Source organism: Onychostruthus taczanowskii, unplaced genomic scaffold (genome assembly GCF_017590055.1).
Source record: "Onychostruthus taczanowskii isolate IOZ18803 unplaced genomic scaffold, ASM1759005v1 scaffold47, whole genome shotgun sequence".
NCBI classification, from domain to species: domain Eukaryota; kingdom Metazoa; phylum Chordata; class Aves; order Passeriformes; family Passeridae; genus Onychostruthus; species Onychostruthus taczanowskii.
This window is the reverse complement of record NW_024502236.1, coordinates 5,925,565-5,944,392: the sequence shown is the minus strand read 5'-3', so window position 1 is coordinate 5,944,392 and position 18,828 is coordinate 5,925,565. Positions and strand designations below refer to the sequence as shown.

Sequence of the window (18,828 nt, the reverse complement as noted above, 5' to 3'; positions counted from 1 at the left end):
ATAATTGCTACCAAGCCATCAAGAGTGGTGTACTTGAAGCTTCTAAGTTGCCTAATGGCAGACTAAGAGATGGATGCAATGCTATAATATTTTATTCTAACTATGAGGAAACCAGTGGGTTCTAGAGAAACACTAGATCAACATTTGCCTTCACCTCTGTGAGGAGAGGTGCAAAATGAGACACAAAATGTGCCTTTTTGAGATGCAGGCATTGCACACAGCATGTAGAGGTCTCATATGAGACCCCAGGGTGTGACAGACCCAGGCTCATCCCAGCAGAGCATGGAGGGAGCACAACAGACCAAGGGATTTAAGTTGAAACAAGGCATATTGAGGCTGGATATGAGAATGCATTTCTCCACTGGCTGGGCAGCCAAGCAGCAGAGTGAGCTGCCAGAGTCTGTGCATTGTTATTGCTTGCAATTTTTCAGGACCTGAGTGGATCAAGCCCTGACTGACCCTGTAGCTGACCCTCTTGAGCAGGAGGTTGGAGTGGAGACCTCTGAGGTTGCTTCCAACCTGATTATGATGTGAACCTACAAAACTACATCTGTCAAATGTAATAGTTGCTCCATTAACATCTGGCAACTGTACTGGGCTGTAGTTTAAGTCCTAAAACTGCAAATTCCTACTCCTGTGAGTGGATTTAATGATACCAATAGTCCCAGAGAGATTGATAGGATTGCTGGAAAGAATAAGGCATTAAAAGATCACGTCACTAGACTGGAAACCGCTTTTCTTTTGGTTTTTGTTCAGCGACTAGACATGTCTTCCCTGAAAAGCATTGCATGTCAAGGAAATTATATGAAAGGCAAAAATATTATTCCTTTGGTAGTTGTGGTTTTACATGCTAACTTCCTGTCTTTACAAACAGGTTATTCCACCTAATTGCCATGTGAAAAGCCATGATTAACACAGGGAAAATTAATTCGTAATTGAAAGTGGTGTCAAATAAAATGTGCTATAATAGAGGAAAAACTATTTGCTTCTCAGTTTTAGTAACCTTAGATATCAATAGGCTGCAAATCAAACTAAGAATGTGATCTTTGTTGTAGATGTTGCTATTATTGTTGTTCTTTTAAACCACATGATATCCCTCTGACAGAATTGTTCAGATTTTTTCTATGAAACTTCACCCTTTGCCCTTTCCACAGATTTGCAACCAGTGTGATGCCCTGTTTCTACAGGGATTTATTTTCATGTATCAGTGTCCCCTCTGTTTTTACAGGTGGGCAAAAAAATATATTTTCTTGACAGGGTTATTTTTGACCTACAGTAAGAAATGTTTAATAAAAAGAAAAGAGGAAATTCAGCACTTAGAAGTTAATTTAATTTGTAGAAATATAATTGAGCACCCTGTTAGGCATTTTGCAGTGAGTTTACAGTAGAGGACTTGAGCTGCTCTGCATTGCTACTGAGAAGGCTGAACTTTCCTCTTCTTGGCACTACTCAACAAGGGAAAAAAAAATAATTTAGAGTTGCTTTCTCTGTGCAAGAATTTCATTCCATTAAGTCTCTTATCAGGCTGTACAATGAGTGGTGTTTTGTGGAGAATCATTTCTAATTCCAGAGCACTTTCAGATTGCAAGTTTAGTAAAGAGCTTTTCAGTTAAAAAGCAACGGTTAGTGGGAAATGTAGACTTACACACGAACAAGAGTTGCTGGGAGCTGAATCCTGGTGAAGAGCAGATTTCTCTCAGGAATTTGTGTGTAGAATTTCTTGGCCACTCCTCTTAGGAATTATAGATTTACAGATAATCTGACCAGAGTAATGCACACTGATTTTCTTTTTGAGAAATACCTTTTAAAGAAGGCTAGTGCGCATCCAGAATCATTCTTTAAAACTCAAATCTTTGTAAGATGGTACTTTAAACTTCCTCTCTTTGAGATTATTTCCGTAAAAAAAAGAGAAAAGTTTCTTATAAAACTCAAATCTGGTTGATCTGGGTTTGGCATATGCAGTTGCAGGCTCTTGTCTTCAACATGTTCCAAATTCAAATAGTCGGTCTGATTCTCTTTCTACTTTGTTTTCATAATATACCTGGAGTACTCTGAATTTATTAGAACAGGAGGCCAAGATTCCTCATGCCTAATGAATGTTAGCAAAGTGGGTATTACTGGTTTCCTGCATGTGTTTATCAGAGGATGGTGAATTGAAGGTGCTTAGCTACTCAATATGAGTGTGCCCATGCTGAACTCGAGGTGGTTTACTCTCAGCATAAAGTGATAAGACCAAGGTGTAGCATGCATTTAAAAAATTATATCTGTATGAACCTTTACTGTAATCACCAACTAACCTTTTTTTTTAATTAACTTTTTCTTTTTTTATTCATATATATTTTCAAAATGCATTACTTCTGGTTTTTTGATTTTTTTTGGGTTTTCATTCCAATCTATTCTTTCCATCACTGATATGAGGTTGGAATACTTTCTAACATGACTTTCTTCTATAAGCAAAGTTACTTTGCCAGGATCTGAGCCATTTCAAAGCTTATGAAAATTTTGAGCAATGGTTGAATGATAACTTAATCTTTGATAACTTACCACTGAACATTTCCATTGAAAAATCAAATGTTTTGCAATAAATGTTTTGTTTTGAATATTTTAATGAAATTCCGGTTTGGGGGACAAAGAAGAGGGTTAAGAATCTTTTCTAACTAGTTTTAATTGTGGTATACTTTGCATTTACAGTTTATTAGTGAGCCTTATGACCTTGACTCAGCAATCCTATACTAAAGAGATTTGTGTGTGGTCTAAATGCCTTAGCATATTATTAGTTTCTTTTAAAACTTTCTTTTTTAACAGATACTAGCTTCAGAAAAATACATTCCATTTGTAAATGTTTGATGCTTTAGAAAGGCTGGAAATGTTACTGTTCCATTTCAGCAATGTTGCAGATTGATATTTACTGGAGATTTTAAGTTAATTTTGCAGTGTAAAAATCTTGATGCAGATGAATATTAATTATGTGGGGAAAAAAAAATTACTCAAGGTACACATCAGTTCATTAGAAAGGCTTGGAGTAGAACCCAGACTGCCTGGCCAGCATTTCAGTCTGTTACCCATTTTCCTCTGCCACCTACTTTTCAGTATGTGATAGAGACTGCTGTTTAAAAATCAAAATATAAAAATGTTGTTCAACATTATAAACCTGTTTTTCATATATCGGAATATGTGTTTGCTTTCTAAAGTTCTTACCAAGGATCCATTTTTAATTTCTTTTTTTAATTTTGCTTTATTCTTTGCTTTGTTTCATATCTGTTCAATTTTATTTATTCCATGTTTTCTTTTTGTTTTGTTTTTGTTTTTAGTTGTGTCTGGTAAGTTGAAATTTTATTGGCCATCTTCTAGTCATCGTTTCACTGTGACGGAAACTTCTCCTCCCCTTCCCATCCATCCCCTTCCATGTCCTCCAACCACTCAGCTCCCATCTTTTACTTGTTATTGGCAAGACACATCGAACAGAATAAATTCTGCATGAAGTATGGGTAACTTAATGGCAAAGAGAAAGGTAATGGGTTGCAAATTTTCTGTCTGTTTTTATATGATGTGGCGAGTCAAATTCTAATGTCTCCTTTCTTCAGTGACTGCATGGGTTGAACTTCAAAGTGTGCTAAAAATATTGTGTTTGGTTAAAAGGTTTCTAGGATAGAAGTTGTGTTTTTCTTACGGGGATTTATTATTTTGGCATCTTTTACATCATCATTACATACCACATGTGTGTGACCCAAGGTGTGAAATCAAACTAAATGATACTAAAAAAAAGGCAGTGAAAAAGCTTTCAGTACAGTTAACACAGAATGGAATTTAATAATAGTTTTACTGTTTAATTCTTCTAATATTGAAGCTAATAAGATTTTTATTATTTACCTTAATTGCAATAGATTTAGAATAATACATATATGGGCAATATGCATATATTTTTAGAGTAGTATCCATACAAAATTTGTATTTGGAATAATTCTTAGGGAAATATGTGCCTGTTTATGTTTTATAAATTCTACCATGGCTGCCTATAAGACTAAATTCCCCTTCCTTTTTGTGTAAGTAGTCCCTGAATGGTCATCTTGAGGTACTATACCTCACAACCATCCAGCTATTTGTCCAGCGGTCAGAACCATTTTATTTTCTTTATAGCTGTCCTTGAATTCAACAAAATCTGCAACCCCATAAATCCTCTGCACTAGCACAGTGTTTAGAGACCCCTAGTTCCACATTGCGTGACATTGTGTCAGAGGCTAGTACAGAACCTGCCAAGCCCTACATTTAACTCTATGCTAAATTTATTCTCGTTACTAGAATCTAGCAGCATAACAAAGGTGCTTCACCCTCATCTCCATTTCCCCCCTCCCCATGCCTCACAACCCCATGGCAAACCCCCAGCCAGTTCTCCCTCCCAAATGAAACGTGCTGTCATGTCAAACTCTTCCCACATCTTCTTCCGAGGTACTGGTTGAACGTTTCAGAGCTAAATGTTTTGAAGTCAGCTAATTACAGTAGGTCAATCTTACCTTTGCTTTGCATAGTTTCTTATCTAAGGAAATGCTAGGAAAGGTAGCATTTGCATCCAAATATAGACAGTAGTGTTATGCTTCACAAATTCCTCTCAAAGCAGGAGTGGCATGGGAAGAATATATTCTGATATGAGCTCACCAGGGAGTAGACACAAGGCAGGGGGAACAGATAACTGCAAGACTTGGCCCACAGGAACACCAAAAGTATTTTTGTTTTAAAAAGGACTTAAGTGTTACTGAATTTATGCTAGATAAAGCCACTGCCGCTTGATGTTTGCAAAACACATCTTTGAATTACACATTTTGCACTGTTTTAAAAGGAAAATCTTGTGAAAACATCAATGTTCACAAGGGAAAAAAAAAAGGAAATGAATATCAAAATAATTTCTTAAAGTGAGATACAAAACATCCCTTTTATTCTCAATCCAAAAAAGAGCGAGAGCATAATTAGTTTTAGGCAGATGATCAGAAAAAATGGAAATTAATAAATAAATGGGCTTTAATTTAATGCACATTTTTCAAGAAGCAAGAGTTAGCAGCCTGTAGAACTTGCTAGATTTTGTTCTGTGCTAGCATCACCAATGCCATCTATGCTGATTTTTTTTTTTTTTTAATGTGACATGATTTTTTGACATTCTACTTACTGCTGGATGAAGGGGTTGTTGAAGTCAGTATAAATCAAACAATGCTGGCAGTATTTATAATGTTAGGCTGAGCAGATGTTTCAAATTTACCTTCATTTGCATATATATTTTGTTTGAGCATGCTCTTGCGTATGTAAATGAGAAAGACATTTAGCTCTGCTGTTCCTTTAAATTCATTCCTTCTCAGTGTGTTTGAACTGGAGATTTTAAGTGGTCATAATTTGAATAGTATTTCTTGGGCTTTTGACTTCAAGTTTTTTTAAGATCATGACTACATAAAAAGTCTCTTATATAAGCACTTAAGGGCTTTTTCTCTCCTCAGCTTTCCTAAAACAGAGATTATGAGTTTTGTGTGTGTAAGCCTGAATTCATAGTTACTCGGCAGTGTGTCTTGCAGCCCTTAACAAAGTGTGACCTGTGGGCCAGTTGTCCCTCAAAGTTTTCTCCATTCTGGCTTGACGCCCTATTCCTCCTTTAAAAACCAAATTGTAGCAGATTTGTTTGTGTTGGTGACTGTTGCTCTGCAAGTTGTCTCATCGAGCTGGTGGGACTCATTTCCTTGTACACTGGGTAAGCACTAAAAGCAGATGTTGCACAGAGTTTTAATTGGGAGGTACAGACAGAAAAGATGATCTGATCAGACAGACAGACAGCTGAAGCTGTGTCTGTTAGAGACCAATGTGTCTTTGTGCTGCCTCTCCTTATTAAAGAAACTTTACTGTTCTGGTTTATACCATTAAAACTCAGGAGGCAAATTGTTCTTTCAAATCAGCTGATGGCAGTGTGATTAATTTATTTTTGGTGTTCTCCTTTCAGAGCCTCCACAGTTTGTTGTAAAGCCTCGAGACCAGGTGGCTGCACTGGGGAGAACGGTGACTTTCCAGTGTGAAGCAACTGGGAACCCTCAGCCAGCCATCTTCTGGCGGAGAGAAGGGAGTCAGGTGAAACAGCCTTTCTGTCCTCCTTCCTGGCAGTTTCTTCATGAAATGGTTTCACATATGAGGGAATAGTATTTTAATTGCTGTTTTAAAGATGAGGAAAACAAGTTTAGAGCTTGGAGATGCTGGATACTTATTCTTTGTTTCTAAGTCATGTGCATGCTAGGTGATGTCAGTCTTACTGGAAAAGATGTATGTTTTACTGTCTCCTGTTTTCTCCATTAATGTAAAAATAAGTACGTGAATCAACTAGGAACATTCCATGTTTCACTACTCTGATATTCTATTTTACCTAACAGGGAGAACTTTTAAGAAATGGAGAGATGACTTACTCTGAAATTTGGTCAAACTCCCAAACAATCCCAAATTTTCAGAAAGTTTGGCTCTGGTTTTATGGTGCAGCTGTTAGTTTGTCATGTGTTTTTGAGTTTCTGGCAAACTAAACTATTTGCTGCATTGATCTGCATCACTGCATGGGTAGCACTCTGGTTCTGGGCTGAGGAGAACTACTTTCCAGCTCCATCAGTTGACTGACAGACATACCTGAATAGGTCACTTTTTCTCCCAAGTTCCTCATTTGAATGGGAGGGAAAATTATTTTCATCTTCTTTGTAAAGTATCTTGAAAGCTAGTGAGCGAAACACAATATAGCAAAGCAAGAGAATTGCAGTTTTCTTTCAGTCATCTTTTGAAGGAGGTATGTGACACAAAGTATTCTTTATTGGAAGGAAAGAAGGAATATGGGATTCTGTTTTTCCTGTGAATGAAGGAATGAATGGTGCAAAGAGTGTATGACAGGGTTCTTTGTGTTACAAAACAATAGGGCAGAGAAATTGAGAACGCTTGGAGATGGGTTTCTTTATTCCATTTGCAACATTTTTGTCTGAATACCTATGTACAACTAGACTGATGACCAAATTTAGATTATCATCTTCAGTGGTATACATTCAGCAGTATATTATGCTTTTATTGTATTTATTTTATTTATTATTCTATTTTATTTTGTTTATTTAGCCACATGTTATCTAGTACCTCTTTTTTTTTTTTCCACTCCTATTTGATTCTGCTGAGTGGTGACCACTTGTGATGGTTGTGAGAAATGAAAGAGGAGGTCAAGGATAGGGTTTGCTAGTACTGGAGATTATTGTGTCTCATTCCTTTGGACAAGTTTTGGAAATGGAAGATGTAGTTAGCCAAGAAAAAGAGATAAACAAACCCTCTGTGATATTAAAGTATTCTTATTCATAACTTGTTCAGCCAGAGGTAGAAATTCAACCCCCAGCTGATTTTTGGTAAACACTATGTACTTCATACCCAAACTATCTAAATAGGTATAGGATTTAATTCAGTAACATACGACTTCTCATAAAACACACTCTATTCAGAGAGACCTACAGAGCATCTCTTTTTTTTAAAAACTGCTCCATTTGTGGGAAGGCAAATGTTAAAATACAGATAAGTAAACCACCATCTGCATTTAAATGAAAGCAAACTAATGCCCTGGAGCAAGTTCTGAAAAAGAGCATTGAAGCAAATTACTGAGGTTCACCACAGTTGCTTGTACCATTGTGGTATCTTCACATTTCACATCTTCACTAGACTCTGTTACACTTGGTGCAAAGTCCAGTATCAATCTCAGTGAGTGTTAGAGCAATCTCGAAAGTCTTACACAATTCTATGTGCACATCTGCACCTATTTTACCATCAAAAAATCCTACAGAAGCTATGCACATTGTGGTATAGACATGCTTAATACAGGAAGAGCAGAATGTTTTCTGTATAATATGAAAAGATTAATTTGTTTAGCTATACTAAAGTTACATGTATTGATATTTGAATTTATTTAACCTATTTTTTCCCCACTTCTTTCCTGTATATCTTTTAGAATCTGCTTTTCTCATACCAGCCCCCTCAGTCATCCAGCCGATTTTCAGTTTCCCAGACAGGAGACCTCACCATCACCAATGTCCAGAGATCTGATGTGGGGTACTACATCTGCCAGACTTTAAATGTTGCAGGAAGTATCATAACAAAAGCCTACTTGGAAGTTACAGATGGTAATCATAGATTCATTTTATCATTTCCAAGTTTTTTATTTTTATTTGAAGATAGCAGTGCGGTGATGTGACACTACTTTGAAATCTGTTTTGCATAAATGTGGACTGCATGTTTCTTTGAACATAAAAATCCTGGTTTGGCCATCTCTGTCAGGGGCTTATATTCTGGATTATGTGTAACTTTATATTTCCATTTTGTACTTGGCAATTATATTCAGTATATGGATTTTGTCAGATCTGTTAATTTTTATCTGAATCTTTTTTAGCTTCTCCCACTTGATTTAATTTGCTTTCAGATTTCTTGCTGCTTGGTTCTTTATCCCTTTTATTGTGCAGCCATTTGCTTAGCCCTTCATTTACCTGTTTTTTTTTCCTGTTTCTTAATACTTTGTTTTAGCTAGGAAGAAAAAAAATACCAACCTGTATGGAGATCAGCAGAATAACAGAAATTATACATCCCTTTTTAGGAGTAGTTAGGAAGAAATACAAGATGAGAAAGCTACAGGGAGCATGACTACAAGAAGTAATGTGAGGCCAGTTTGCCAATTATCAGAAATACTTCTTATTTTTAACAGCAGAGATACACAGGGAAAATGCTAATCTTAGCATTTACAGAGGAAGAGGATAAGAGAGAGGATTTAAGCAGAGGGAAGCTGTTGTCTGAGAAGTTTCCATAAAATAGCCCTTTGCCCTATGGAAAACATAGAAATAATAAAGTACTGGAAACATGCAGTGAACCTGTAGTATAAAATCATTTCTTTATCTCCCCCTCCCCTGGATTGACATAGGAGGAATAGGGCTACATCCCTTCTGGCTCCTCACAAATTGTAAACCACATTTCCTAATCCTCTTTTTTCCATTTTTCCACTGGGGAGAAGGCCATGGCAGGATGAGAAGTAAATTTGTAACAGCTTTCTGCTAATGACCTATGCCATCTGAACTTGGAAATAATAATTTTAAATGCATTTTCTTTATTATATTCTCTGGATTGATCTAATGAGAGATGCTTTTTTTAAATTTCTTGGCGCAGTTTTTGGTACTTCTATAAAAGTGGAGGCAGAATATGCTGAATATTTGTAAAGGTATTAGAATACATTTATGAATGGCTTTCCTAAAGGTAGGAGGATTTGCCGTCAGCTTCAGTGGACTTCAATCAGCCATAAATTTGTGTCATTAGGTTTCTCCTATAAAGCACAGATCAGTCAACTCCTTACTTTTGCCAACTGCGAAGTTCTTTACAAACTTGTCAAAGTCAAATGCAAATTATATATAGGCTTATTTTGTCTGTCTACGCAGAGAAGGATTTTAATGGCCTTAAAGTGTGTGGCAACAGGTTGGGACAAGAACTAAAGGATAAATAATACAGTTGAAAACAGAATGTCATTTGAACATGCAAATGAAATTATGGGAGTTGGCATTTAGCCAAAAAAGCCCACTGCTAACATCCTGTCTGTTGTTATGAAAAATAATTTAGAAATATCTAATGTTCACAAATTATCAGAACTTCAGGTTTATATTTCAGCTACCAAACCAGTTTTTAAGTTACGTGAGCCCCATGACACTGCTCTACAGATTTATGACATTTAAATTATGGCTAGAGCAGATCCCTAAAAGATAACTTTTACCTCTTTTCTGAATAAGGGAATACTACCATTCTTTTTTTCAGTGAATACTGAGACTGGTTTACTTTTTGCTGTGCAGTATAATCAAATAACCCATCAATAGCACTTAATTTCCATTGTGTGAAATATGCACTGAAATTGACATAGACAATGGGATTGTGGGACTTTCTTTGTGGCTCTGAAGTCCTCATAAAAGTCAGAAACTACTGGAAAAATATTTCATAGGAGAAATCTTTCCAAAATGGTTCTGTCCATTTGTGTTCGCTTTACCCTACTGCTGGGCATCTCACGATTACGACACAGCACCAAGATGAGTTGGTGGCACATAAAAAGTGGTTATTTAAGCAGTAGGTATTTGTGAGGTTACCCCCTGATTGCCTCCCTCCTTTTTCTCTGTCTTTAAATGCTGGAAGTATGAGCTGTGTTACACAGGCCTGGCAGTGGTGAAAGATGGAGAAGGTGAAGTCTGTGCCTTGCCAAAGAATCTGGGAAGTCCTTTCTTTTTCCATTATCACTTCATAAAGACATTGGACTTGGAGAATGCCTGGAGGATAGCAGTGTGTAATATGCAATCCTTTCTCTGTTCTGAAAATATTGTGTTGTGTATCATTTTAAACATCCCTAGCTGTGCATCATTATAATGCAACCTGCCCTGAATAATGCATGCCTCCAACTTTAATTACTTGTTTAATTATTTTTAGTTTGTTTCAAAGCCTCAAGCAACTGCTGTTTCTTAGATGATTAGAAAATTGCTTCCAGTTGCAGAAATGTCTTTCCTGATGTTTCTCCTGGCAGTGATTGCAGACCGGCCACCCCCTGTCATTCGGCAGGGTCCTGTGAATCAGACTGTAGCTGTGGATGGTACTTTAGTACTGAACTGTGTGGCCACAGGCACTTTAATGCCCACTATCCTCTGGAAAAAGGATGGGATCCTCATTTCCACCCAAGACTCTCGCATCAAGCAGCTGGAGACAGGAGCCCTGCAGATCAGATATGCCAAGGTAGCCTGAAATGTCAAATGGGTTTTCTTGTTTTGTTTCATTTTGTGCTTTCACCTCCAGGCATTTTTGATGTAGTAAACCGTATGTTTAGAATTAATGAAAGGTTACATAAATGTACTAAAATTTTTGATACTTCATATTTTCAGATAGTACATTCTTTATGCTTAACACTTGCCTAGGGCACATCATTTTCATTAACAAAAAATACTCTAAAGAGGTATTAATTAAGGGAATTATTTGGTACTTAAAACATAAAGGGGAATGTATTTTAGTAAGACAAATCATTACATTATTTGGGCTTTAGCACTAATAGATTAAAATGATATAGTTAATTCAAATGTTTATAAAGAAAACCTGTGTTTAGCATATGCAGTAATAGAACCATGTACACAGCCTTTTCATAAGAGCTTTTAGTGTTTAAACCTGCTCACTCATCAGTGTAACATAGCTTAAAATTGTTAACCTGTCAAACACCTGACTTCCTCAGGGACTTATAGTACCTGGCCAGTATTGCTGCTGGTCATGCATTGCACACTTGAAAATGTTCTAAAATGGAAGTTGTATCATACTAGACACTCTCTGCTATCTTTTCTGTGGTTTGAAGTGAAATAATGTTTATTTTTTTTTTTTTTAGATTAGGCTGAATACATCACTTTACCATATTCCCTAGAGTTGCCCTGCTGCCAATTACAAGTTAGACTGGCTTAGAACTTGAATCTCTGATTTTTGATCACTTCCGTTCAGTTCATCTGCTGAGCTGGGACCTGAGGAGGATAGCATTTCTTTCTTTTTTGGGAAAAAAAAAAAGAAACACTTTTGAAATGTGATTAAGTCACATATGGACAAATAATCCAACATAGAGAAGTGGATGAGGATAGCATATGGAGATTCTTTTTTGGGTCTGCTGTAGAGTGAAATTTATACTAACACAGGGAGCCCCATATGTACCCTGTGCAATATTTAAGTTTTGCTTTAAGGATGACATGTTCTCCAGTGCTCCAGTCCTGATAAATCCCCGGGCATTATTTATGTAGAAAGTTGACAGTTGCATGGGGTCTTGTCATCCGAGTTCCTTCTCAATTTAGTTGTTAGGACCTCTGCAGAGTAGGGAATAAATGCTACAGGAAATGGCCTTAAGTTTGCTCATTACAGAATAGTTAACATTAATTTAGAATCTGCAGCATTTCTGAGTCTTTTGTGACTGCTCAGAAATAAACACCCATTTTTGTTTTGTCAAAATCATAACTTCTAATGGAAGGAGTTTCTGCTGCAAAGTTTTTGCAGGCTAATATGTTTATCCATATTCATGGGGGAACGTGGAGAGCTGTAATTGCTTATCTAGCCCACTGAGTGCCTGATTGTTTCAAATATTTATTCTTTTCTTCTCCCATTCAGCTGGGCGACACAGGCCGCTACACCTGCATTGCCTCAACCCCGAGTGGCGAAGCGACGTGGAGCGCGTTCATAGAGGTCCAAGGTAACTCCATTAGGAGAAAATACATTAAGGAAAACCAGAAGTAGAAATGTAGAAGTTATCTGACTCTGTCATAAATTGCCAGTGCAGATATGAGCAGTGTTTAGCTTACAGCTGCTTCCTGTCCATACTCAGTGTTTTTCTCTCCTTTTGTCAGAGTTTGGAGTCCCAGTGCAGCCACCAAGACCCACTGACCCAAACTTAATTCCTAGTGCTCCATCAAAGCCTGAGGTTACAGATGTCAGCAGAAATACAGTAACATTGTCATGGCAACCTAATTTGAATTCAGGTGCAACACCAACCTCTTACATAATTGAGGCCTTCAGGTATGTGAGTCTCGTGTGATCTTGCTGTCTCTATGTTTACATGTAATGTGTTGCTAAAAGAGCCACGTGCTAACCTGCTGTTGTGTGTTTTATCCTTAGCCATGCATCAGGGAGCAGCTGGCAAACTGTAGCTGAAAATGTGAAAACTGAGAGTTTTGCAGTTAAAGGGCTAAAACCTAATGCAATTTATCTCTTCCTTGTGAGAGCAGCTAATGCATATGGGCTGAGCGACCCAAGCCAAATATCTGATCCAGTGAAAACTCAAGGTAGGTTTTTGATACCGAAATTTTGGGTGTCCACAGCAGCTGTCGCAAGTTGACTAAGCAATTCCAGATGCAGGAATTCTGGTAGCTTTGGACTCTCTACCTATCTTGGCTTTAATATATACTGCAGTAAAATACTGTGCTTAAACTTGCATTTCTCTGTAACACAGACTCTGACAGCATGTTGCATTGCCTAAGGGAACTCTAATATCTCTTATCCAAAGGTAGTTACAACTTGCAGAATAACTCTTGCTAGCAACCAAAGTAATCCCTGTGTTTTTGAGTTCCCATACAAATCCTCAAATTCCATGGAAATGTTATTACTTTGTCCAGTGAATCAAATAAGGCTTAAGACTGAGACAGGGAGAGAAACAGCATGTTGATTTCTGCTGCAATAGGAAAGAGAAAAGTTGAAAATTTGAAGGAATTTGGCATCATGAACCAGTAAAGAGGTTTTGGCAGTATGTTACAAGTGTTTCCATAGTACAACTGCTGGAAGTAAAATAGGGTAGAAAGCAGTGCTTAGAGATAGCCAAGTGGAAGAAAAGTCTGGATAGAAGTGAATGAAGGAGTCACCCACTGACACCAGCTATGACTGAAGTCCAGCTATGGATTGAGTCCAGCTATGTAAAATTTAAACTATCTTTGTAGTCAACAAAAAAACTATCACTGTAGCCAATAAATGACACTTAGGATGATGTACAGAGAATAATGCATTGCAGCTCTGAAGCCTGCATTTTTCCAGTAGAAAAGCTTAGGTTCTTAAGAAGAGGAAAAATAGACACACTCTTTTTCAAAGAAAAAGTGATAGAGATTGTATTTTTGTTGTTTGTTTGTTTTTCTGATCTTCCTGCTTACTGGAGAAATTGACCCACTGGCTTATTAAGAGTGTCTGTGTTGTATGTTTATTTCTTTGTTTGTGTAATTAAGTACATGTTAGTTTTTGAAAGGAAGTTCTCTAAAGAAAACAAAGCGTTTTTCTTTGGTGACTTCTCATATTTTCTGTAGCTGGTCTGAAAGCAAGTCTTTCTCTTCTCCCCTGGGAAGTGACCAGTTTCACATTGCTGTCTTTTGGCATTACGCATTTCTCCTGACGGCTGACAATTTCAGTGGATATGTATGGACAGCAGAGTCACAGCCCCATGGAAAATCAGGATTGCACAGGTTCCCAAGTCTGTTACCAGGGAGAGATTTAATAACCTTTTAGTGATTCCTGATTTCTGGGAATAGAGCTGCACAAGCCTGTTTTTCATGTAGTGCAGTTTCATTTCTGGAGATGAGAAGTATTGCATCTGTCCCAAACTAACTGATTACTGACCTGATTCTGAGAAACAGCAAATGTTCTGTTCACTCAGCTGAATGGTTTATAATGACATGGAAAAGCTTCACTGTTCTCTGGGCACCTAGTAGAGCTGAAAACCCAAGAGCTGCATAATACCTCAGTGAAAATAACAACTAACATGTGAAATTTTCTCCCATTTTAAGAAATGTGTCAAAAGTGTTGAGTGTCAAGCCCTTTAGATCAATAAATATCCAATATCATTTCATTTTTGTTTAAGTTGTGGTCTAGGTAAGAAAGTTCAGAAATTTCCAGTTGGTTTTTGTCATGAGGGTGGTATAGTCTGCTCCTAACTGTTTGTTCATTCCACAGACCAAGATAAAGGTAAGTTACTACCTTCAGTGCCTTCGTCTCTTCAGCACTGCCTTCTTAATACCTTCATCTTCACCCTTTACAGACATTCCTGGGTGTTTTCACTGACAGTCCCTGTCTTGGAAGCTTGGAGCTGAAACAAGAGAGCACACATAAAATTTTATAGCACAGATGTGCAAATGGCTGAGCCTGTGAATAGTTTGATCCATACTGTGGATGACTCATCTCTTCTGACTAGCAAAGCTAGAACTAATTATTCCACTGGCTTTCCTGTTACATTCTGAGCAGGGCGATATTTAGGCAATACTCCCAAACAGAAGCTTTTATCTTTAATGCTTTCAAACTTTGGGAGGAGGGAAATACTGTGATAATGGACTGTTTGCAGAACATACTACATGGAGATATAGCAGTGACTCAGTGGAGGATTTTCTTGTTTTGTTATTTTGTTATTACCGATGTTGCTTGCTAAGAATCAAGATTTGTCACTCACTGACTATACATTAACCTCAGTAGTAATCACTGCAAGTACTTTCATGAATTTCCAGTCACAGAATTTTAGCCACAGTCAGCACGGTATTTGTTTAAAATGAGGTGATCAAGGAGTGAGATGTGAACCTAGAACAGAAACTGTTACTCTGCTTTCCGTAGTACATGTTTTAGACACCCTCTTAGTAATTACCCTGTAAATTTTACACGTCTGACAGTCATTCCATTTCAGTTAAATGTGCTTTCCAAGGGCTCAGTATGCAAAAAAAAAAAAAAAAAAAAAAAGTGTTTTCGTCATACTGTTGCGTGTTTTGAGAGGAATTTGTCCCTTCATGCATATGAATAATCCTTCCAGCTATCAAGTCCAAGTATTAGACAATCCAAGTCCAAGTATCAGACAATCCAAGTCCAAGTATCAGCTCTCAACTGGGCTCTGCCTCCTGTTTACAGAAGCCTCTTGCCATTAGAGAAGCTGCAGCCGTATGACCAATTTATCTTTTCTCTGGTTGTTACCATTATTTTGTAGTAACACCAAGTAAGTTTGTCATGAATTTATCTAAAGATACAGCTTCTGCTTTTGCTATTTTTTATAGGCTTCCTGGTGTCTTGGAATTGGCAGTGGGCAATAGAATGTTTTCCCAGCAGGAAAGAATAAAGAGTTGCTACTGTAGCCATTTACCTATCCTTGGGTGCAGGTGTGCAGCATTACCCTCGCCTTTCTGTCAAAGGAAGTGCAGTGTTTCGAGTTGGTACTACCTAAACATTGTTGGTTTGCTCAAGAAAATGTTTCGTATAGTTTTCTCTTAGGAGTGCTTAGGTTCAACTTCAATAGTGATAGCATCGTATACTTTCTGACACACTCATTTGTATTTACATGTACTTATTTCAACAATCATGTGTACTTGTGAGAATGGAATCTTAAATTATTGCAGATGTTCCACCAACAAGTCAAGGTGTGGATCACAAGCAGGTCCAGAGAGAGCTGGGTGATGTGGTGCTACACCTGCACAACCCTACCATCCTTTCTTCCTCCTCAATCGAAGTTCATTGGACTGTGAGTACAAACCTGTACCCTGCTGGTGGTTACATGTGCTGCTGGATGTCCTGCTTCCACTGCAGTGGGGTCACACTTTAAGAAGCTGAGTAGTTTGTATACTTGCAAATGTTTTTCCCTGGGAAAAAATTTTGTGCTCTGCTTTTCCATTAAATTTTACCTATTTTCTCCATCTTTGTCTCCATAGAGAGTGCTGTTTACACACCCCCAGGGTGAGGGTTTCAGTGACCTCCTCAGAGAACCAGCCTTGACCTCCTAAGTCAAATCATTTGAAGCCTTTCCACTGCTTTCAGTAGGATGTGTATCAGTCCCTTAGTGAGACAACATGGGCAATTCCCTGTCTGTCAGTCACTTGTAGAGGCAAACACTGCATAATTCTGTTTCAAAGTGTTATCTCCCTGCTACACACACACTGACGAACACACCCAAATCAGAGAGCCATCATCTGAACCTCTCCTTTCCTGCGGTACCCTAAGTACGCCTGGTGCAGGGAGAAGAGGTGAAAAAGGCAGTGTGACATTGATGTAGCTCTGGCAGCAGGAAAGCAGAAGGTTGGCCACGTGGAGGACACAGCAGAGGAACTAAGAGAGTGAGGAATGTAACTCAATGATCAGTTTGACAATGGAATGCAGAATTAAGAAAAAGTTGGGGATATAATTATAGCATGTACAAAAATAAAACCATAAGGAGTGAGCTTTGAGGTCTGTGTGGGACTTCCACTTGAACATTCCAATATATTGGCAGGGGTAGTGTGGGACAGCACAGGCTGTATCTCCTGCCATGCCAAAGCAGAATATTTTGAACAGGAACAAAAGGCATTTTGACTTTGTAGAAGAGCCATAGCCCAGAGGAGTCCTGATCTACACCGAGGGCTCCTCGATGCTGCAATGATGTCTGCTGTGTTGCACAGTAATTACACTCTCACCTGCAGTACGGCCACCTGCAGCAGGCAATCTCCTGTTTTAAACTAATGCATTAAAACATCTTTCAGGTTCCTAGCAAATTTTGTTTGACCTTTACTTACAGAGCAACCTTTTCCAGACAGGCAGCTTTTGTCAGTCTCTTGGGTGGCCTGTGGCTTCTCTGCAATTTCAAAAATAAGCATTACCTCAGTTTCAGCTAACACATGCATTCTTTATGTGATTATTAAAAATGAAATGTGTTGCTCTTTCTATCAAAATTGCAAGCACACAGTTTTATTATAGCACTGTATGAGATTTTTGAAAACAGGAAAATCAGATGCACTTAAAAATTTTATTGTGGTTGTTACTGGACTTCCTTATTCATCAGAAATTGAAACCAGCAGTTAAAAAGATAGCAAATGTTCCACAAAAGATCAGTTGTATAAGGTAACTTTCTGTTTCAGCTATAGCCAAACATATTAGATCTGCCCTTGATTACACTCAGATCTCTTTCTCCATACATTTAGTAGAAAATTGCCTTAGTTTGAAAAGCACTCAGGACCATTGAGCATCAGCTTGATTTGCTTTTCCAAGTCTTATCCATGTTACCATACTGAGTTTTATGTTCCTTCTTGGAACCTGGCCCTTTCCTTCTAGCAGAGGGCCTCCCACTGAGTGGGTGGACATGGGGAAGCTCTTTGGAGAGATCTGCCCCTGACAGAGCCACAGCCACAGTGCCAGAGGGCCACCCTCTCAATTTGCTTATCCCAAAAAGGAGCAGGCAGGAAGCAGTGCTCATTTCACAGGTTTTGGGAAGTTTCCACTCCTCAGGAGAGTTGACAGGCTCTCTCTTTGATCTCCATATTCATCACCCTGAGCCATGGCACTGTAGAGCCCTTTCCCGGTATGTCCAGCCCTGCTCTCCAGATTCAGTTTTGCAGCAGTCTGACCTGTGCCAAGCTCTTTTGCTCCATGGATACAAAAACTGTTCATTTCATGGAGCTGGGGCATATTATACAACTTCATCATCCCCTTTTAATGCCTGCCTAAATCCAGGGAAATCAGCACAGTTCTACCAGCATCAAAGAGATTAATGCACTTGTGAGTCAGGCCTGTAATTTGCTATAATGCAAGGAGCCTTTATCTGCTTTGGCAGTGATGTTTACTTTGAATAACATGAGGGATAGTCCAGGGGCCGTGCACGGTGTCACAGGCATCACCCCTGGTTCCTGCCTGTTTATGGATGTGTTCTGTGTTCTGCTGTCTTGCCAGGTGGACCAGCAATCCCAGTATATTCAAGGATATAAAATTCTGTACCGGCCTACTCCAGCATCTTATGGAGAATCAGAGTGGCTGATCTTTGAAGTGAGGACTCCCACCAAAAACAGTGTTATCATTCCGGAGCTGAAAAAAGGTGTAAACTACGAAATCAAGGCCCGCCCTTTCTTTAATGAATTTCAGGGAGCAGATAGTGAAGTGAAATTTGCAAAGACCCTGGAAGAAGGCAAGTAGGAGCTAGACAGTCTTCATCTTTCCTTTTTGAAGTAGCAGCCTGGCCAGCTTTCCTCTGATATGTTCATTATTTGATCTTGTTTGAAGTGCATGCTGTTTGAGAGCAGCAATCTGTGGCAGAGGAGACTGATCATTATGTGAATTGTTTGGTGACACAGAAGTAAATATTCTGAGCCAGGCATGAGAGACAGAGAGAGAGGGATGTGCAAAAATCCCCTCCAACACACAATGAGAAATGCACTTTTTTATCTTCCCTGCAGTGTGTGCAGTCCTCCCTGCTGAGTTCATGGGCTGGTCACAAGTGACTTCTGTCAGATTTGAGCACTTGCTAATCACTATCTTGAGTAGATAGCAGACACCACAGAAATCATCAAAGCAGTGTAG

At 38.4% G+C, this 18,828-nt stretch overlaps 1 protein-coding gene across 1 annotated transcript in view; it reads left to right on the top strand.

Annotated features, from left to right (window-relative positions):
• The window catches only part of ROBO1 (roundabout guidance receptor 1), a 295,424-nt gene that overhangs the window by 226,698 nt on the left and 49,898 nt on the right, over positions 1 to 18,828 (top strand). Inside the window, exons 7-15 of the mRNA XM_041414791.1 lie at positions 3,312 to 3,320; positions 5,975 to 6,099; positions 7,982 to 8,153; positions 10,571 to 10,776; positions 12,172 to 12,253; positions 12,408 to 12,576; positions 12,676 to 12,842; positions 15,909 to 16,030; positions 18,205 to 18,436. Coding sequence (XP_041270725.1) covers positions 3,312 to 3,320; positions 5,975 to 6,099; positions 7,982 to 8,153; positions 10,571 to 10,776; positions 12,172 to 12,253; positions 12,408 to 12,576; positions 12,676 to 12,842; positions 15,909 to 16,030; positions 18,205 to 18,436 — 1,284 coding nt within the window. The remainder of the gene's footprint in view (positions 1 to 3,311; positions 3,321 to 5,974; positions 6,100 to 7,981; positions 8,154 to 10,570; positions 10,777 to 12,171; positions 12,254 to 12,407; positions 12,577 to 12,675; positions 12,843 to 15,908; positions 16,031 to 18,204; positions 18,437 to 18,828) is intronic.